Genomic DNA, 21,479 nt, shown 5'->3' on the forward strand with positions numbered 1-21,479 from the left:
TCAGGGTTGATAATGAGAGGGCCAGAGACTGAGGAACAGGTTTCAAGGTCAACGAGCCCATCTAATGGTACCCCAAAGGACAAAGAATGACACCTCGAGGATAAACACCCCCCGACATGGAGGGGGAGGATTGGGGGGTGACTAGATCTCTCAACCAACAGATTTAAAAGAACTGAAGCCAGCACAACACTTAGGTTTACCATATCTTGGTTCCAATATTTATTATATTGATAGGTAAAGGATATAAGGATAAATAATACTTTCTCTTACAGAAAATTGTAATGATAATATTGATTAGGCTTAAACACTCTGAGGATTTCATAGAAACATCAGAATTTAAACAGACAGTGGCCAGAGTCCTTGTGACCAGTGCATCTTCTCACCACTGCAAATGCTCTGGGTCAGACTTTTAAAAAAATATCTAAGTGACAAAAACAAGGCCGTTCATATCCAATAATATGAAAGCCTGGGCATGACCCCGCTTTAAATGTGTGCCGCCACTGACTGAGGTTTTTGACCACAAGAAAAGGAAAATGGAATTCTTTTGGCTCTTCCAGCCTTGAAATAACTCCTGACCTATGTCACTAAGCAGAGAGTCCGAACCCCTTGGAAGCTGGATTTTTTTCTTTCTGCTTTCTTCTTGCAATATTATCACTGAGTTTGCAACAGAGGACCTGCAGTCATACTCATGGGTTCTGAATTAACACCTGGGTGCCAAGGGAAAGGAGGCCTTCTCTGTCAGCCCGAAGCTGCACGGCTGGCCAGCAGGATTCTGCCCCACGGGCCATCTGAACATTTTGTAAGATACTGCACATGGTGACAGCCCCACAGACACTCAGAAACCAGATCTGAGAACAGTCATAGAAACATCACACCAGAGCTGTATGAAACATCAAGAGAGCACAATGCCTAGTTTTAAAATGAAGGCCTCGCACGCATAATTCCAGTACATAATAGCATCTTTGCTAGAAAGCCAACACACAACTTTGCTAAATGCCATTCTCACTCCATCTCCCCTTTGAGCGGCAGTGGCAGCAGCAATGGAGGAAGTGGCCCCACCCCACCCACCCAAGGTACAGACACTTCTGCATGAATCCTAGTGGTAGGAGTCCTGGTGTTTGTAGAATCCAGACGAAAGGTGGGCGAGAACCTAACCAGGGGCCAGTGGAGCATCTAAGCATGGCCAGTACGGTAAGGCCTAAAACCTGGAGTTGAGGCAAAAGATGCACTGGTCCAGGTCCAAAGTCCCCCCTGGGGCAGAGCGGAAAGGCCCAGCTGAGTCACCATGGGCCCTCCCGCCTCAACGGTTCTAGATCCTAGAGGTACACAGGAAGATCTCCAATGGCTTCAGGGTTTGGGGTGTAGAAGAAGGATTCAATGAGGACTCTCCAGTTGCCCCCATACTACAGGTGCTTAGCTCTGCAATGTTCCTTCTTTTATCTGTTGGATAAAGAGGTTTCTCTCATCTTCCGGAGTCCGCCCATTCTGAGCCCGGACAATACACGTGGGCCGATGGAGGTTGAGCATGTATATCAAATGCTGCTTCTCATTCTTTAGTTCCTCAATCTGGGCCTTCAGCTCAGCATTCACACTCTCCAGCTTCTCCGACTCCTGGGGGACACGCAACAGAGGCATCAGGAAAGGAGCCAACGGCCAGAACAGAGGGGGTGGCCAGAGGGGGCACCTGGGGCACCAGAATGGTTTGCAGAGGGGATGCTGCTGGCTCCCTGATACAACGCCCCACAAGGGTGGGAGAGCAGCCCTAGGTTGGAACGACCCAGAAAAGCCTTTGAATTTGGGGGTTTCTTCAGAGATGCCCTTGAGTATCCATCACAGAAGCAGGTTGTGACTCTCCTAGTAATGTAGCTGTGGTACAGCCAAAGGCTCAGAGATCCCTGCATGGAGCCGACAGCCTGCATGCAGAACTTCTGGACCTGCAAGGGGCCTTAGGGTCTGGGGAGGAACTCACGGTCCTTAATCTTTTATGAGTCTCTGATCTTGTTGAGAAGCTCTCCAAAAAAATGGTTCATGTGACACACAAAGTTTTTATCATTTTCACCGACTCCTGAAGCAATGGGCAGGACCCTTGGAGGATCTGTGGAATCTGGGTTAAGACTCTGCCCTGGCCTGCCCACACTCGGAGGGGGGGGTACAGCTGTTAGAAAGAGTGCCTGGCAGCTGCATCATGGCCTGCCTGCCCGGATGCTGTCCCCCCTGCTGCATCCCCCTTCAGGAAGGGGAGTTGGCCGAGCTTAGTGGGAATCTAAGACTGTTGGATGAGCAGGGAGAAGGTCCAAGGAGCTGTAAGAACTACACAGGAGCATGAAGAAAACATACCACTGCTTGTGGATTAAGGAAATACCTTGTTTGAGGAGATTAATGAAAGGCTTTTCATAGCGAGCCAAATGAGAGCTGGCAGCTTCCTTTTCTCAGGAAAATGGGTGAGCGAAGCCTCTCTAACTGGGTTGACATATCTCACAGTGTGGAAGCTGCTGGACATGTATGGACGAGCCAAGGCTGCTGGGGATGTGGGCATCAGACACGGCTGTGGTTTTTAATTCCCACACCTGCCTTGTGCATATTCAGAGTTGCTAACACTCATTGCGCTAACGGCTTTGTGACCTCCTTATTCTGCAAATGACATTCCTGCACCAACTGTAAAGTCCTTCTTGGGAAAAGACTTTTGGGTTGGGGGCGCTTTAGCTGCCTTTCTGATAGGGACATGAGGGTGTGTGGTGGGTACAACCATGAGCAAGCTGGAGGAGCCAGGCCAGAAGGCAACTCACTTTCTGCAGGCACTCTGTCTTCTCCTTCTTCTTGTTTCGGCACTTGGCAGCTGCTATCTTATTCCTTTCCCGCCGCCTCTTTTTCCTTTCATCTTCTTCAGGGGCTACCTATAAAATCCAAAAGGGGCACACTTAATGAGAGGCAAGGAATGCCACCCATCCAATGCCACCTCAAACTGCCTTTTATTACCAGTAAAAAAGTGACAAGTCAGAGCAACCCTAAAAGGGACTGGAAAACAAACAAACAAAAAGCCCTAGGCTTTTGTGTGAAACCATTACACACACACGTGCACTCTTGAGAATGAGTAAGGAAACTATCAAAGGACTGTTAGCTAAAATTACATTGGCAATGGTGGAGTTATACAGAGAAGATAGGATTTAACAAATGAATATGAATGTGGAATCATTAAATTGATATCTTAGTCCCCAGTATTTTAGAGCAGCTAGAAGTAAAAACCTAACATTGTGGAATTTTAACCCATGCCAAACTCTGAAATCTGTTCTACAACTAATTGTGGTATGGTGCTTTGAAATTTATAGTTTGCATGTACGTTATTTTTCATAAAAAAAAAGAAGGGAAAAAAGCCGATTGTGATGATAAAAAATTATTTAAGCCCTCTAGCCTCCTATATTCCAGAGCAACCAGTAGAAAAATATGAGAGGATAGTACAGTAGCCATGACAAACTCTGGGATCTGTCCTGTAACTACTTGTTGAGTGCTTTGAAAACTATTGCTTTTCTATTTCTTTGCGTTGTATACGTTATACTATATAATAAAAAAAGTTAAAGGGTGGGCCACGGTGGCTCAGCAGGCAAGGACACTTGCCTGCCATACCAGAGGACCCGGGTTCGAGTCCCGGTACCTGCACATGTTTAAAAAAAAAAAAAAGAATTAAATTACATTGGCAATATTAGTTAATCTAAATTCAGCTTATTTTAAAAACATTTAATTTTGAAATGAATTTGATAATTCAAATTGATGACACGGGCTTCCCCAGTATGACACTGTAATCACTTAGAGCAGGAAACAGAATCCCTCTGTAAATATGTCCTTACCCCTGGAGCCAGCAATGACCTCAGGAGCGTCCCCTAGCCACCCTCTCTCTCACTGCCTCTACTCTGATTCAGGTTTCCGCTCATGACCCGAGGACAACCATGTCATCTCTATCTGTACCTGGAGTGTCACAGCACCTCCTCCCCCAGTTCTGGGGAGGCCCGTGGAGCTCCTGAGGAAGAGAAACCCAAGCCCATTCCCACCCAAAGTGGCATCAGCAGCCCTTGGCCTGGGTGCCACCTGCGGTGATAAAGCACAGCCATCCACTGACCATCTAAGAAATCAATACTGATCCCTTCTCCACTGTCCCACCCTGAGCAGGGCCCGGGGGGTCCTGAGGGAACAAAACCTGCCTGCTTTAGGATCTGGTCCTCCTTGGGAGTGTACTGGGGTCCTGACCTCCCTTGAGGACTGATGGGGAATTACACACCGCAGTCGCCTCCTGTCTGACTTTCTACTGTTCTTTTGAATTAGGTGAAACTGTCTTTGCTTGGACTGAGATGGGAGGCCTTGAGAAATTTAGAGAAAGAAAGCCCTGGGGGAAAACGTGGTAAGAGGTTTTCCTACTCTTTACGCTTGTTTCCAGAACCATACAAGGCATACATGTGGGATTTAGACTAGATTAGCTCTGACTCCCAGCTTCACCACTTATTACCCATGTGACCTTGGGCAAGTCACCATATACTTCTGAGTCTCAGTTTCCTCATCTGTAAAACAGGATCAATACTATTACCTACCTGTGCTGGTTTGAAGCTATTATGTACCCCAGAAAAGCCATGCTTTTCTGTTTTGCTTTGTTTTGTTTTTTACATGGGCAGGCTCCAGGAATCGAACCCGGGTCTCCGGCACAACAGGCAAGAATTCTGCCACTGAGCCACCAGTGCACTGCCCAAAAGGCCATGTTTTAATTGTCATCCAATCTTGTGGGGCAGCCACTTCTTTTAATCCTAATTCAATATTGTAGGGCAGAAACTTTTGATTAGATTATCTCCGAGGAGATCTGACATGCCCAATTATGAATGTGGCCTTTTGACTAGATGGAGATATGACTCCACCCATTCACTGTGGGTCCTCATTAGTCTACTAGAGTCTTAAAAGGGGAAACATTTTAGAGAAACCTCAGAGCTGATGGAGAGTCGATGTAGACGTTTGGAGACCAAGACAGAAATAGCCCAGGTGCTAAGCAAGGACTCACAAAAATAACCGGAACCCGAAAAGAAGAAATCTCTAGTCCTGGCAGATGCTAAGAGATGAAACTCAGAGTGTTGTCCCAGAGCAGCTACGCGAATGCCCACAGAAACACAGAGAAGAACCCACTAGCATCAGAAGCTGGAAGCAAAGGAACAAGGACCAGCAGATGCCAGCCACATGCCTTCCTAGATCACCCTTCTTGAGCCAAGGTACCTTTCTCTGGATGCCTTAGTTTGGACATCTTCTCAGCACTAGAACTGTAAACTTGTAACTTAATAAATTCCCTTTTTAAAAGCCATTCCTGTTTCTGGTATATTGCATTCCAGCAGCTTTAGCAAACTAATACACTATCTCATACAACTCATGTGAAGATCAAATTTGTAAATAAGCTTTGAACTGTGTCTAGCTTATAGTGAATGCTATATAAACTTCAGTTACTATTACTGACATCCCCAACAACATCTTCATCAAGAGATCAGCGACTCTACCGTTTCCTTTGCAACCCTATAGATATTTAGGATAGGAGGGAGAGGATACAGTGTTTTCTAAAATAAGAAAGTGCTTGAGGAATGGGAGAAAAAATATAAAATTATTAAACTTTACCACCAAGGAAATTCCAGATACTGTGTCAAACATTAGAGACACCCAAATCAATAGGCCAAGCCCTTGATCTTGAGGCTTGCTCCGGTGAAGTTTATACACGTAGAGGAGAAGCTGAACCTACCTATAGGTATGCCTAAGAGTCACATCCAGGGGACCTCTTCTGTTGCTCAAATGTGGCCTTTCTCTCTCTAAGTCCAACTCTGCAAGTGAAACTAATTGCCCTCCCCTCTATGTGGGACATGACATCCAGGGATAAAGGTGTTCCTGGAGGCATGGGAAATGAGCCTCAGGGATGAGCCTGGCCCTGGCACCATGAGATCAACAATGCCATCCTGACCAAAAGGGGGAAAAGAAGTGTATCAAATAAGGTATCAGTGGCGGAGAGAGTTCAAATAAGAGTCAAGAGGCTACTCTTACTCAAGCTTCAGTTAGACATTTCTACCTATCATAACTTGCCAACCCCCACCAAAACCATTCCAGTCAATCCTAAAGAATATCTAGGGCACTATGTAAGATTCTACAAAGGTTCCATGCACTAGGGTAACTTTCCAGAAACTACAACCTTCAGATGGGTTCCTGGACCAGATAAAGTCCCAAAATGCAGAGGGTCCAGCCTCTCCAGAATATCAACTAGTTCCATCCCCCTGTCCCACATTATCGACAGCCTCTTACAACATGAAAAAGTTAGAATGGGCATAGTCCAAAGACCTCCTAAAGAGTGGGAGAAAGATAAAAGGTGATGGTGGAGTTATGCAGAGAAGGTAAGGTTTAACAAATGAGTATGACTGCTGGATCATTATATTCATATTTCCTTTTTTTTTTTTTTTTTTTTAACATGGGCAGGCACTGGGAATCAAACCCAGGTCCTCTGGCATGGCAGGCAAGCATTCTTGCCTGCTGAGCCACTGTGGCCCGCCCATATTCATATTTCTTTTATCTCCAGTACTTTAGAGCAACTAGAAGTAAAAACATAAAATAGTGGAATTGTAATCCATACTAAACTCTGAAATCTGTTCTACAACTAATTGTTTGATGTATTTTTAAATGTATTGCTTTTTGGTATATATGTTACTTTTCAAAAAAAATAGAGGAGGAATTGTAACAGAGAAGATAACATTTAACACATGAGCATGACTGCTGAATCATTATATTGATATTTCTTTTGGTCTGCAGTGTCTTGGAGCAGCTAGAAGAAAAAATGAAAAATCACGGAACTAACTGACAGCAAATTTAAAAATCTGTTCTATAACTACTTATTAAAATGTACTTGGAAATGTATGCTTTTTAATGTATATATTGCACAATTTTAAAAAGTTTAAAAAAAAGGAAAAAAGAAAGTGCTTGAAAGTGGAGCAAATCTCAGAGTCAAGGACTGTCAGGTTTGGAAAAGGCTACCTGAAGACCCTCTAGTTCAGCTCCCTCATTTTATGGATGAGGGAACTGAAGCCCAGAATGGATAGTAGTAAAGTGCCCAGGGAAGCCCCAGGAATCACCAGCCTAAGGTCTCCAGGCCGGTAGGCTACAAAACCAGGATGGAAAGACAGGCCTTTGTCTCCTAGTCCTGGACCGGCTCCACTTGCCACCACCCTCCCCCGTCTCCCATCCCCCAACGCCCAAGCTCAGCTGTCTCCCTCTACCCAGTCAGCTCCCTAGAGGGGCTGGAAGAATCTGGGAAACTGGCCCCTGCAGCCCAAACGCACAGACTGCGAATGGGTTTTCACGGCTCAGTGTCTTACTTAAAAATGAGAATTACAACAACTAAGGCAACGAGAATATTCAGTAGAATCAGCTAGTGTGTCCTCTTCCCAATAGGAAAATCTACTTATTAAACTCACTTAAGATCAGAAGGTCACTTGGTAAACACAGGAAAATCAGAACAGATGCGTTGCATGGCTTTCAGGAGTGTGTCCACGAAGCAGGCTGCCTGCTTCTTCCTCTGGAGAACTCTCCAATTATCCTTCCAAAATGCTTTCCTTCCTTCTATGGGAATCCCACTATTTTCAATGTGTCCTGTTACCTCAAGATACTTAATTAGGAAATTAAAAAATAAAACAAAGGAAAACACCTCTTTGAGTGTCCCATGGTACATCATGCATTGCCCATCCTGGGTATTTTGTGGGGAGTTCTGCCTCCCTCCATGACCTCCTCTAAGGTTAGGTGGGATGCAATTAATGCCCATAATGACGCCTTATGGATACAGCATCACGGAGGCCACCCCAGCCATCATTCACTGAGTGCTAACTACCAGCCAGGCCCTCCATTAGGCCTTTAACAAAGGCCATCTCATTCAACCCTCAGATCAATCCTATGCAGGAGTCCTTATTACCTTCCCCCACCTTTTATAGGACCATAAAGATTCTTAACCAATCTCCCATTAGACTCAGTTTTTTTAGACCATCCCACTACCTCTTGCCCAAAATGCCTCTTTGAACCATCTTGTATGGGTCCTCAACTTGAAACCACGAGGGAAAATCCAACAAAACGACCGGGAGACATCAGCTTCTGCCATCCTTGAGCCATCACAACATCACCGGCGACTGCTTCCCTGACATGTCACTCTCTCTGTTACTCCCAGAATTTATGATAAAAGATCCCCAATGAGGGATCAGTGCATGTGCTGGGCACAAAACAGAAAGTGGAGCAGACAGCCGGTGCCAAGACTGTGAGCATTGCTACAGGACAAAGTGGGGGTGGCTGGCTGCTCACTGCTCCACTGTGGGCACCTGCATCCTTGCGGTGACAAAAATCATCACCACACTCTGTGCTTCTTCAGAACTAGACACAGAAGGTGATCTCATCCAGTCTCCCGGCTTTAAATACACCCTGATGACTTCCAACTTTAAATCTCTACCCTGACTCTCCTTTGAATTCCAAACCCACACCTCCACTGCCTCCTGGACACCTCTACTAAGGTGTCAAACAGATGTCATAGGATGGAATTCCAACTCCTGCCCCCATCCAGCCTCCAACAGTCCCCCCCACCCCCAATCTCAATCACAAATGAGCACTCTATCCCTACAGTTGCTCAAGTCAAAAACTTTGGCGTCCTTTCTTTCTCTCATACTCCACATCCAATCTATCAGTAAATCAGCTAGAAAGAGATCAGAATCCAGCCCCTTCCAGCGACTTCACTGCTCCCATCTGATTCAAAGCCCTCTTGTCTCTCGCCTGGGCCCCTGCAATGGTCTCTCTGTACAATTTTACCATCTACTCTTAACACACCACTAGGGCAATCCATCAGAAATATAAAGTGGATCACATTCTGCTCCAGCACCCTCCAGTGACTTCCTACCTCACCCTAAGTGCAAGGTTGCATCTTTACAATAGGCAATGACTACAGTCAATAGTCATGATCTGCCCCTCACCCACCCACGACCTCACTCCTACTTGGGTGCCCACCCCATCCTCCACCCTGGCAACACAGCCCACCCACTGCCTTCATGTGCACCAGCCAGACCCCCACCTCGGTGCCTTTATTTTTTGCTCTTCTGCCAGATACCCACCTGGCTCCTTCCCTCTCTCTGCTCAGATCAAGGGTCACACTCCTGGTGGAGCCTTCTCTGATCTCCTGATTTAAAACAGCAGTCCCACTCATAACCCACTCTCCCTGTCCACCCTTTCCTGCTTTATTTTTCTCCTGTGCACTGGTCTCTCATGTCATACATTTAATTACCTTAGGTATTGTCTCTCTCCTCCCAGTAGAAGGTAAGTTCACTGCAGGCCATGATACAGTTTGTTTTATTCTCGAGTCCCCCCTACCTACCACATGCCTGGCACCTGGCAGGTGTGTAGTCAACACGTGCTGGAAGAACGGACACCAGTGGTGGAACCTACCTCGGCTTTCGTGACTGCCATCTCGAGTGGCCTGTCGCTGACAGTGACCGACTCCAGCACAGAGGACATCCGTTGGCAAAGGTGCTTGTTCTGGATGGCAAACCTCAGCTCTTCCTTCACAAAGGGTGTCAGGTTTGCAAAATCTTCAAACACCAGTGACCCAGGAGGGGACAGGCAGGGGACGATGGCAGAGGCACTGACTTCTGAGGCAGAGACCTGGCCTGGGTGTTGAAGCATCATTTTGCTGAAAGACACATCAAAACTCAAACTGTTTCAGGGGTTCTGGGGCAAGAGACCAGGTCCCCTGGCAATCTCCAACATCAGAGCTCCCACCCAGCCCTCGAGGCTGTTTTGTTTTCTCATTTCATGGCATCCTCATGTTGAGTGAAACAGGTTCTTAAAATGCTCAGCTCAATGACATGGATAAAATGCCTAATTGAAGTTGATGAGAGTTGACATTTGAAGCTATTCTGAACTCACAAGGCTGTTAGTTTTGGCTGGTGAGCATATACGCAAACGTAGCCTCACACTCAACTAAAAGAGGAAGAGACTCTCTACACCCCACGGCCAATCAGTGAGTCCATTAGGTAACCCCATTTTCAGTCTCTTTTCTCAAGAAGAAACTTGGAAGGTATTTGAAATCAAGTTGAATCTATCAGTCAGTGGAAATAAAAACAAGGAGCCGAAGGTCCTTGAATTTAGCGAATATATCTCTGAAGCTTCTAGCTTATGAAGTTGGAGCCAAGTAAATGAGAATGAGGCAGGCACTGTGGCAGAGCGCTCCCTCCTCCGATGGCCCGTGGGAAGAGGTTGGGGGACATAAGGGGACTAAGAGCTGCTTTTTAAGGTTTTTTGGTGACACAAAGACTTCAGAGTAGGGAAAAATGAGGACCCAAGCATTGACATCCTTTGGGGTATTGTTCAGCCTTGGATGGGAGGGAGAGGCTCGGGCTGGGGGAAGAAGGGAGACCCAGGCCTGGTTCTGTCACTAAGGGGTGGCATGACTTAGACCAGGTACCTCAGCTCCCTGAGACCCAGTGGACATCCAAGATGGGCGTTGGCCATCGCTCTATCCCAGACACTGGCCTGCCACCTGGCAACCTCTACTCACAATGCCTACTGACCCGAGAGTCTACCTGACTGAATTAAGTGGGAAGGGGCTGGCCAAATGGGTTCCTAGTGCTCTTCCACCTCTATCATTCTATAGCTTAAGGAACCCAAAGAGACAACAAAAGGAAAATAAGGTTAGAAATAGTAGCAGTTCCACGATGCCGATCTGGAAGAGACACCAGTAAATGTCCTCCTGCCATGAACATCTTCAAAACGAAGAACTGTCCTTTAAAAGTGAGGTGAGCAGGGACCATTCTCCCTCATTCCTGCCGTTCTGGGGAGGCAGGCAGCCACTCGAACGACCTCCTTAACCTGGGGACCTGCGTTCATAGCTAAATTTAGCCAGACAGGAAGCCCTCTGGCAAGCCGCTGACATTTAACAAGTGCCTCCTTCATACCAGAAACTTTATGTGCATTATCTCATTTAATCCTTACAAAAACCCAGTGAGTTAGGCCCTAGCCCCATTTTACAGATGAAGTAGCAGGTTTAAACAAGCTAAATATTTGCCCAAAGTCACAGAGCCAACATGAAGCCATGCCAGGATTTGGAATTAGGTCTGTTTCACTCTAAACTTCACGCCCTTAATTTATAAAATAGAGAATATTATTCTATATTGCACAAACAAAACAACAGAAAATTTTTTAGGGGTCTGGGGAGGTAAGGAGCCTGGAACTGAATCCATGGAGGGGAGAGGGAAGACTAAGTAAAATCCCTGGGAAAAACGTGAATTCTATGTAATGAATCGCTGATCCCTCAGGGTGCACGCTCAGGGTGCTGCCTGCGTTTTGGGAGTATGCTGAAATGGGTTTTTTACCCACAGAGTTCCTAGACTGGGGTTAGAAGATCCAGATTTGTGGCCCACTTCCTCATCACGGGTCCTTGGACCCATAATCTTACCCTTTACTGGCTTCTCTTATTCTTCTGTTAAAGAAAGCTAACAACAACACATCCAATTTTCCCATAGAGTCGAATGAGGAGTTGAGGGAGTAATACATGAATGTGCTCTGGAAAGCACTATGCAAATGGAGGGAGGTTATGACTGGCCCTCCCGGGGATTTTTCTAACCCAAGGCTGGCTTTGAGAGGCTGCCGGTCCAGGTGGGAAGGTGGCTGGTCACCCTCTTCGCTCTCCAGTGCTTCCAAAGAGAACGCCTGACCTATAACTCCCCTTAAGATCTGAGATACATTGATGGACGCAAGATTTTCAGGCCAACGAATGCTGTTGGCTATTCAAGTGACCCAGAAAATATATGTAATTCTTTTCTCAAAGCCCTGCATTGAATCAGAACTAAAGTTCTTCTATCAATTTAACCCTATAATCTTAGGACGCTGGGAGAATACTCCTCCCTGCTCAGTGATAAACTCCTCTAGGAAACCAGCCTTCTCAAGCCAGTCTTAGGACTCTTCTATGCATCCATGTTTTCCTCTGCATTCTGACTTTATTCAAAACCAAATAGTTGCGTAATGGAATTCAGAGCTACCACGGGGCTGGCCTTGGTTTGGAGAACTGGATGGCCCCCTTCTACATGGGTAGTTTGAATTCCACTGCAGTTGGGTATAGTTACATTTCTCCCAACTAAGTGTACTAAAGTGCTCTCTGGGCTTGGGGTCTGCTGAATGGAATTTTTTTTTCCCCTTCTTGGTGTAAAGTCTGTAGTTCTGCTGAAAGACACCGAAGAATGTTAGTGGTATGCAATGTTTTTATGAAAAGCATTGGGTGGGCTTATTTGGGGATGAAATGTTACAAAGCCTTTCCAAAAATAAAGCAGTTGTATATAAGATTTGGGCTTTCTCTGCACTAGTCCAAAGCCTAGCCTCTTCGGATAATTTCTAGTTACTTCTTTTCTCTTAAAGTATGATTCAACTCAAACCCAGGCTATATGGCTACCGAGAAAATAAAGTTAAATCTTCAGACAGTTTTTCAGAAAATTGAGGCCGTCTAACATTCTCCTCATTGAAGAAAAAAAGAAATGTTTGGGAATCTTGAATTTTCTGAATTGATTTTTTTAAAGGAATTACAGGGAATGAAAAGAAAATCAGCTAATATATCAAAATACTATCCCACTTCACATTTTTAAATTAGCGTTTTAAGAATGTCTCTTCGGCTGACTTTCTACCTTGATCTTAACATTGCCCAGACCTGCTACAAAAAGCCTGCATTTTGCTTCCACTTCGTTATCTCCAATCAGAAAGGTGCCATATCATTGTCAGTTTCATCATTTTCAAGAAAGTGAAACTTTACTCACATATTTCTTCAACTGGAAATTCAGCTCCCAAATTTTATTTCCTAGTGGCTACAACCACACTGAATTTTCACTTTTAATTTTCATTCCTTTCTGCTAAGAATTACTCACACAACATCTTAACAGTTCTGGGAAACCAGTGTTAGGTCTTTCACTAACCTTTTCTAACTTGGTCTTTCTGGGAGACACTTGAAGGTTCTAGGGGGAGGCTTTAGGATCAGAGACAATATTTGCATGCCTACCACCACCACTCACCCAACCCACAAACTACTTACACTTTCTGGGTCTCAGTCTCCTCAAGTATAAAACAGATTAATGCTGCCTGACCCAGTTCCTTCCCAGGGCTGTCATGAAGATCATCTGAGCTTTTCGAAGATGGATTTACACACACCCCAGGTAGCCATTCCCCATTTCAGGGTCACTCATTATTTTGGTATCAATGCAATTTAGTCCCATTAGTCAAGAATTAACTGGAACCCTCAAGAAATTCAGGTCGGTTTACAGCCTCTTTTGCTCTTTGATTATCCTCTGGGTTCCTGACACACCAGGTTAATTCCACCCCACTCTCTGCTGGCCACAGCATGTCTCCACTGGTGTTATGTGCTTTCTCACACAGGAGAGCATTCCTCCCTTGAGAAGTCTCCATAGTGTCCTGGCTAAGTCCGTCCCCCTCCTCTGGCTGGGCAACACTGGAAACCAATGACTTTGTTCCATGCTCAGCTCGCTGTGAAATGAAGAAATCACGGTATCTATCAATGGGAATCACGGAATACCCAATATTAAAGTCCTGTAGGCCAGATGCCCAGTATGTAATTGAGTAAACTGAGGCCCAGTCAGGTAAAAATGACTTGTCCCAGGCTGTGAAGCTGGTGAGTGGCCCAGTCTAGGCCAAACTGCTGACCAGCTAACTACCCGCCCCTCTTTTCACTCCACTAATAGGGACCCAACAACACAACGGATCCACCAACAAGGCAACCAGAGAACAACTTCAATGGTCAGGTAGATGAGGGTCAACAGCGGCAGTCACCTGGTGCCCACCAGAAGAGACTGGGGCAGGATTAAGATGCTGGAGGGGCATGGATAGAAGAAAGGAACCACAGAAAGGGAGGGAATTAAATAGTGGCTAATAGGGAGGGAGAAATGTGGGGTTATCATAGGAAGGGTCCTAAAGTCCCACAGCTGCCACAAGTAGTGGGTGTTGCATCTTATGTGGGCCTGGGGTACTGCCTTCCATGCTATCTTTGAAACCATCCAGCTAACAACTGTAAGCCTCCCTGATATGGCCCCCACCCTCTTCCTTGCCTTTGCCCAGGATAGTATCAAATTAAGGGCCTATATGTTGCCCCATCATTCTACAACAAATAGTAAGTGCAAGGCAAGGGAGACAGTAATACCAATTTCACCTTCACTTTAAGTTGGGGGGAGAGAGGCTCCAGATAGATGATGTGCCTTTCACCCACACTGGAATAAGGTACATTATTCCATTGGGAGAATACCTAGATTTTCTAGCTCCCAGTTTTGTTTTGTTTTGTTTCCTGGCTCCTGATTCCTGATTTACTACATCTTTATTTGTAAGGAAGCATATGTGATTTAGTCAACGAAATTAGGGAAAAGAAAACGATTAAGAGGAAAGGAACTAAGCAGATGAGAGATGGAAATGGAGGGGATGGGAAGGAGAGAAAGATGGGTGGAGAACGAATCCAATGGAAAGAAAGTTGAGAGGGGAAGAGATGCCCTACAGAGAAGTCCTCTTTTCCCCACGGCCTCAGAGGCTACTTAGTGACAACAGACAGAGACCACCTAATTCTACTTCCCTTACCGGCCCCTTTTCTTTCCGTTGCAGCACTCTAGAATCTGAAAATCTTCACCAAGAAAGGACCTGAGTACTTGTCGGGTCCAACGTCACAACGCGCTCGCCGACAGACAGAAGGGGCGGGCAATCTCTGTGTACCCACATTTCCCAGCCGCTGGATATGCTAACGTTCGAGGACATCAAATGCTGTATAAATTCTCAGGGTCCTCACCCGCCAGATCATATAGCCATTCCCTCAGTTACCTGAACTGGCTCCGCACCATCGCTTCCGACTACGGTGGGTCTCCACGGGCACAAAGCAGAGAAATACGCGGACCCGCCGGTGGGAAAGCCAGAGCGAGAGTCACAGGTACGAGAGGAAAGCATGCGAGAGGCTTGGGACGGGAAGTCCCGCGCCCAGGAGCCCGACGCGAGCCTGTACTGGGAGCCCTCTGGGTCTCCCTTCCCCGGACGGCTACCCGCGCGCTCGCCACCTCAAAAACTTCTTCTAACTTTCCTTCCAGGCTCGCGGCGTGGTCCTGCCGCCCGGCGCTCCCGAGTGCGCGCGGCGACCCCCAGCGGCCCGGGCTGGTTCGCCCCTTCCCCATTCATTTCGTTCGGCGCCTGGGGCAGCCTTCCGTGAGCCTCCGGCCTCCGCGCCCCTCTCCGCGCCCGGAAAGGATCAGTTTCAGAGCGGCGGCGCCCGGGCACGAAGCGAGGGATGGGGCCGGACAGTGACCGGAGGACTCTCGGCTACACCCACGCACCCACCTCCCCACGCCAGCCGCCAGCCGGTTAAGTGAACGCCGAGGGCAGAAAGAAGAGGCGCTCCGAGATCGGCTGCCGAGCGGGCACCCGCCCTCCCCGTCGCCAGGAATCTTTCGCACCTCAAGTCAAAAGAGAAAGTTAGTTCTTTCACTTTTCGAGAAACTTTCTGAAGCCCTGAGAAACAGTGGTGGCTGGGAGAAAGAAGTTCAGCCACAGTTAGACCGAAACCGGAGACTGGAGGCGTGGGCCAGCGGTGGGCGCAGGGGTAGGGGACTGCTCACTAGAGGGGCGCAAAAGGTACGAAAGCGGGCCGCCCTCGCCGCGCTCACCCACTCGGCTTCCAGCTCTCACTTCCTTTCTCCGCTCCCGGCGGCCAGGGTCCGCAAGGCGGGCGGGGTTGGGGCGGGGTCGGACGGGCTCTCTGTCCAGCAGGCGGGCGAAAGCCTAGGACGCGCTGCCGGCGCACCGGCTGGTGGGTCCGCTCCGGCGGCCGCGCGGGAAGAGCGCTGTGTTGTGCGCGCCTCGCTGTGTGCGAGTGTGGGTCAGAGCGCGTTGCATCACCCCTTTTATAGCCGGCGGCCTGGCAGAACGCCCATTTACTCAGGGTTACGAGTCCCAGGCTGACGTAATGCTATTAATAGTTTCCCCCCAGAGAACCAGCCTAACTGGGCTGAGCAAAAAAAAAAAAAAAAAAAAAGGAGGGAGGAGGGGCCAAGGCGGGGCGAGGGTGGAGAGAGAGGGCTGATGATGCAAGCCCTGGGAGGGGCCAAGCGAGGCGCGTTCTCCCGGCCTAGCACGCTCGGACACACCCGCCCGCCCTCTCTCTCCTTATCAGGACCGGAGCCGCCCGGGCCGGCCGCCAGATGTGCTTACTCGCTGCTGCGTGTTCCAGGCATGAGCCAATGGTGCCCAAGCCAGAGGCATGACTCCACCGCGCTGGCATCTCTCCCTCCGCTAGGATCCCCCGGGCGGGAGACGAGGGGTCGGGGGGTAGGGTGAGGGTATGTCCCGGCAGCGGCCCAGACTAGGTGAGGCCCGGAAGGGGGCGCGGCCTTTCTCTAAAATGTGTGGTTCTTTTCTGGAGCTTCAGGAAAATACCCCCTCACCCTCCAGCCCTCTCCTTCTCAAGTAGGGCGCAGGGTGGGGTGGGGACAGGAGCGTTGGTCTGCGGTGTGGGTGGGATAGGTGCCCAAAGTCACCGCACACCGTGACCCTACACCGTTACCCTCCTAGTGTGAGCTCCGCGGCGGGGACCGCGAGAAACCAGCGGGTTGACACAGGCCTGTGAGCGCCCGCAGCCCCCGCACAGCCCACACGATTTCACAAGCAGAAACGCCTCGGGGCTCATTGGGAACCCGACCGGGAGGGGATGGCGAGTGGTAGGATGGTGTCAGTTCGGGTTTCTTAACCACAAAACGGCTGAAATTGACAAGGAGAGTCTCAGTGGATTGAACAAGAGCGTAGGAAGATTAAGAAACCTGGAGAAAAAGAGGCAACCTGGGGTACGGCTGAAGCCCATCGGCCGGGGAGAGGAGGGACAGAAAAGGTGCTTCGGGTCTCTGCGGGCCGGCCGGGCCGGGTCGGGCGCGGATGGGGGTTGCCCGTGCGCGGTCAGTGTTGAGGGAAAACTCATTCTCACCTTTCTAGGGCTTTTCTGCGCCCAGAGCGGACTGGGCAGGCACCGGACTGGGGCGCACTGACCGCAGTGAGAACGGGCCGCGGGATCCGCTAGCCTGACGCTGGAGCCGAGGCCTCTGCAGAACTGTATATTTGAACCTTAAAACCATTTCCCGGTTTCGATTTCCCGACCCCAGGCTGGTTGACTCCGGGAGCGGAACAACCAGGGACCTTCTCAACGGCTCGCGGACGACCAGATGTGGACGCGGGTGTGGCCCGGGGCTTTTCGAACGCACCCGGGAGGGGAGCTCGAGCCAGTCCCACGCTGTGGGTATGGCTAAGGACAGAGACACCTGCTTCCACCTGTCTCTTGGGAGAGAGGCGATCAAAGGCCACAGTTTGGTCGTTTGGGTTAAGTTCTCAAGACGTCAGAGAGTCCGGGTCTTGCCTGCAGCCCCGCGCCATCCCACCCCACCTGCGGATCTCGGCTTTTTACTGCGGTGGTGTAGCTGGGAGTCCCGCGCCGAGTGGGTCGAGGGTCCCGCGTGTCGCACACGCCCCCGCACCCCTGGGAATCACAGTTCTTCGCCCCCAGCCCCGCTGATTGCCGAGCAGTCTAGGGGGCAGTCACTTCTAGAGCTGCAGATAAAATCGAATCCCCAGCACCGGGACACCTCTTCCCCAAACACTAGCCTCACCCCAAACACCCCCCAGCCCCTTTCCCAGAGCGCGGGTGAGCCGCAGACAACTCGCAGGGCGGCCTCGGAAGTCTCCCGCGTCCCGCAGCCCTGGAGTTGCAGGCGGGAACCTCGGGGATTCTGCCCTGGAGCTGCCCCGGTTTCCAGGCGTGTCGCACGGGAAGCACAAGGCGGGTGTATTTGCTTGAATTTTCGTCCGGGTAACGGCTCTCCCGGCCCCACCCCCCGCGCCCGCACCGCTTCGCACCCTCTCCTCCCACGCGCGGGCAGGTAAACCCGGGGCGTGTCTGCTCAGCCCCTAGAACGGCGCGCGACATCAAATGGAAGGGCGTTTCCTCGTTTCAGTGAAAGTTACTCAGGATTCTCCGCCTGGTAGACCAACCGACCCTGGAATAAACAGCACCATTATAAAGTGAAACAAGGAGGTGGGGAGTACACGTGAGAGCTTACTTTTTTTTTTTTAATCGCTGTGAAACACCTACAGAAATCTTTAACCAGATTGCATTTTGAGCTCTGATTCCATTAGTACCCCCAAGCCAGATTTGTTGGAAGTTTGGTCCTTTTCTAAAGGGGATTCAATTTAGGAGGCAGAGAACACAAACAGCTAGACCAGTGTTCACAAAACAATGCAAAACCAGGGTAATTAAGACCGGAGAAGTTCGCCACACGCTATCGGTTTCTTTTTGTTACCGTCGTGCCCCCGTTTCCTGGTATTAGTCTTGTTTCATTCTAATAATTCTTGATTTTGAATCTCCAAGTCACACCTGGGCAGAAATGCTGTCAGCGTCCACAGAAGTCTGAGCCTGGCCTTGTTTGTTTCGCTCTTCCTACTGAAACCCTAAAAGCGATAAGAATCTCGACAGAGAAGTCCACCCCCACGTGAATGAAACTCTTGTCCAAGGAAAACAACAACAGCAAAAAACTACTCTTGGCTGCCTCCTTCCCCAGGAGATCTGCGAATTGTAGAGAAACTGGGAAAGAGCAAAAGAAAGGGAGACTCCCTCCTCCCTCCAACGCGGTCTGTGCTACCGGGAGGGATGATTGATATCTGAATCCCGTCCTTATGTCACATTGACTTTAATGTCACCAGTGTCCGGTGTGCACACTCTTATCTCACACACACACACACACACACACACACACACACACACACACACACACACAGGCAGTGCCATCCCCTAGAGAAGGGGCTATAAAGGCTTCCCAGACCAAAAGGCTTCTACACACAAAAGCCAAGAATGCCTGCCCCACTTTAGAAGGAAGCCCGGCCAGAGTTACTGCAGGGGTTAATCCTGAGTGAAAAGAGGGTTAAGCAGAGACTTGAATATTGCTGAGGTTTTACTGGGGAGAACCGCCTGGGGAATCCACATTCAGAGCAGCCTTGGTATGCTTTGCTGAATGAGATAAGAATTGGAGACTTCATGCTGGGGCATGTGCAAAAGGAAGGGGAAAAAAATTAAAAGGGGATGGGAAGGAACTAGGCAGCTAAAAACAGCCCACTCGTGGCAACCACATCTAAACACCAAAACATTGCAGGGAGCCAAAAGCAAATTAAAAAAAAAAATAGTTCAAGAGGTATTTAAAGGTTTTAGCAGTTTCTTAGCCCAGCACACAGTCCCTTCCCACTCCCTCCCCCACTGCCATTACTTTGTTCTCCAAACCCGGAAGATTGTATTTGTTCACGGTGTTCTAGAAATGCAAGTTAAACACAAGTTAAAATCAGCCCGGGAAGCAGCAGGGAGCTAGCAGCCCTCTCTGCCTGATTCAACCCACTTCTTCTCAGAACTGGAGTGAAGTGGATTGTCTTCTCTATTCTGCTCTCCAAAGCCCATGCTCCCTATAAAAGTTGGTGTGAAGGTGGGGATTACTCATTTAAAGGGTCTCCAAACTGGGGTCTTCTAGGAAACGCAGGGCAGTTTTACAAAATGGGCTCTGAAAGTGCTAATTCAGCCCCTGGTGGTTGGTCACTTGGGTAAGTTATTTCGCTTTCTTGGCTTAAGTATTCTTATCTTAAAAGTGACATTAATAGCAAATGTTCTAAAAAATGATCAAGGTGATAAATGTACTACCATGTGATGATATTGTGAGCCATTGATTGTGCACCATACACAGAATGTTTGTATGTTAAGAATGTTCATGTTTGTTTGTTGCTTTGGTTGGATGATACAAAATAAATTAAAAAAGAAAAAAAAATGACATTAGTAACAGCACCTGACTAGGAAGGCTGTTGTAAAGGTTCGTTGAGAATGGGGTTCTTTCTCTGGTATCCTTGAGAAAGACATCCCCACCCCCACCCCCTCTAGGGACCTCCACCATTCTCTGGGCTGAGCTCTGAGGGTCTTGAGAACCTCTGCTGAAGCTGCCCTGTGGGCTCCTGGAAAGAGAGCTGGGGAACAGCATCTGAGGGAAGCCATTGAACAGCGCATGGACAGGCTCATTTGCATAATCTTCCTTCCCTTCCAAACACTAGAGTTGAGAAATGTTGCCCAACTCACTTCTCAGTCATAGCACGTGGTCAGGACAACCTTTCTTCTTTCTCTTTGAACGTTTCCAACCATTTTTACCCCACGGGCTTGGTGCCTTGTTAGAGGGCAGCAGAGAACCCTGCCTCCCTCTGCAGCTGTGGGGGCCTTCTCATGTGAGTCCATTATAAAAAGTCATGGGCATCCAGCTTGGATTACAGAACTAGGGCCCAGGGAGCAGCTTTTCCCTTTTAAGTGAGGGGCTTCAGGAGCCCTGGGTATCCAAGATGAAATCCCAGCAGGCAGGGGACTAGCAAGGATCAGGGAACCTAAGACCCACCTGCAGCTTTCTCTCCTACCAACCAAGTGATTTAATGCAAGTCATGAACACTTTTGTCTCGATTTTCCAGTCTATAAAATGGAGCCAATGAAGGCTGACTTCCCCCACAGGGTACTTGTAAGAATCAAATGAGGTAACAGATTTGACAGTGATTTAAAAATGGTTAAAAGAACCATACTTGGGGAACTTTTCTTAGCATAATCATTTTACCATTATGGAAATTTGGAAAATAGGCAACAGGAAAAAATTACCCATAATTTCTACACTATTAGCATTTTGGTATGTTTCCTTCCAGTCTTTTTTCACATGCATATGATTAATACACACAGAGTTGTGATTTTAGATTGCATGCAATTTTAAAATTGGTTCTTGTGCTTATCACTTTTAATCATATATGGTTTTTATTATATTTTTTCTTCCTAAAAATTCACTGTTCATTTTATTGTGAAATGTAGCATACATACAGATTGTTATATAGAACATACATATATGAATAAATATATATATATTCAGTTTAATAATAAAGCAAGCACCAAGTACCCACCACCCATGTTAAGAGGTAGCCACCACCTCTGGAACTTAGGTGCCCCCATGAACCCCTTCCTGATCACATCTGCACCCTCCTCCTTCCAGAGGCCACCACTATTCTGACTGTCGTTACTATAATTTTTAGTGGGCAATGGCTGGCGTTTGATTTACTCAATCATTTCCTTATTTTAGCATTTAGGGTGTTGCTAATATTTGCTGGAGTGCTATGCAAATTTAAATCTTTATTATGGAGGAGTATGAGATGCTGTCACTGCCCAGGTTACTTCTGTGGGGTCAGTGGAGGGACCTTCATTTCTGTCTTCAAGCACTACACAGGGTATAGTGGAGGACGGAAGGACCCCCAAAGACTGTGATTACCTGGCCATTTTCCTTGTTTCGAAACATCCCAAGCAAAAAATCCTTCAGGGGCTTTTCCACTTGGACATCTCCTTT

At 48.1% G+C, this 21,479-nt stretch overlaps 1 protein-coding gene across 3 annotated transcripts; it reads right to left on the reverse strand.

The window, feature by feature from the left end:
- Positions 1-190: 190 nt before the first annotated feature.
- ATF3 (activating transcription factor 3) lies at positions 191-15,929 on the reverse strand. 3 transcript variants are annotated; one of them, XM_077157767.1, is made up of 4 exons: positions 15,715-15,929; positions 9,465-9,712; positions 2,787-2,890; positions 191-1,611 (listed from the first exon to the last, which is right to left on the reverse strand). In XM_077157767.1, the coding sequence occupies exons 2-4, from the start codon at positions 9,706-9,708 to the stop codon at positions 1,414-1,416; spliced, it is 546 nt and encodes a 181-aa protein (XP_077013882.1). In that variant the 5' UTR covers positions 9,709-9,712; positions 15,715-15,929; the 3' UTR covers positions 191-1,413. The 3 variants fall into 3 exon arrangements, with proteins under 3 accessions (XP_077013882.1, XP_077013880.1, XP_077013881.1); XM_077157765.1 differs by having other exon boundaries at positions 15,711-15,929; XM_077157766.1 differs by having other exon boundaries at positions 14,641-15,929.
- Between the last annotated feature and the right edge of the window lie 5,550 nt (positions 15,930-21,479).

Source organism: Tamandua tetradactyla, chromosome 4 (assembly GCF_023851605.1).
Source record: "Tamandua tetradactyla isolate mTamTet1 chromosome 4, mTamTet1.pri, whole genome shotgun sequence".
Lineage (NCBI taxonomy): Eukaryota > Metazoa > Chordata > Mammalia > Pilosa > Myrmecophagidae > Tamandua > Tamandua tetradactyla.

Excerpts from the sequence above, each read along its gene's own strand:
- ATF3 (XM_077157767.1), bottom strand. The coding sequence starts at position 9,708 with ATGATGCTTCAACACCCAGGCCAGGTCTCTGCCTCAGAAGTCAGTGCC. Across the intron at positions 2,891-9,464 it reads AGTCACGAAAGCCGAGGTAG|CCCCTGAAGAAGATGAAAGG; the intron begins GTTCCACCACTG and ends TTTTATAGGTAG. Across the intron at positions 1,612-2,786 it reads AGACAGAGTGCCTGCAGAAA|GAGTCGGAGAAGCTGGAGAG; the intron begins GTGAGTTGCCTT and ends CGTGTCCCCCAG.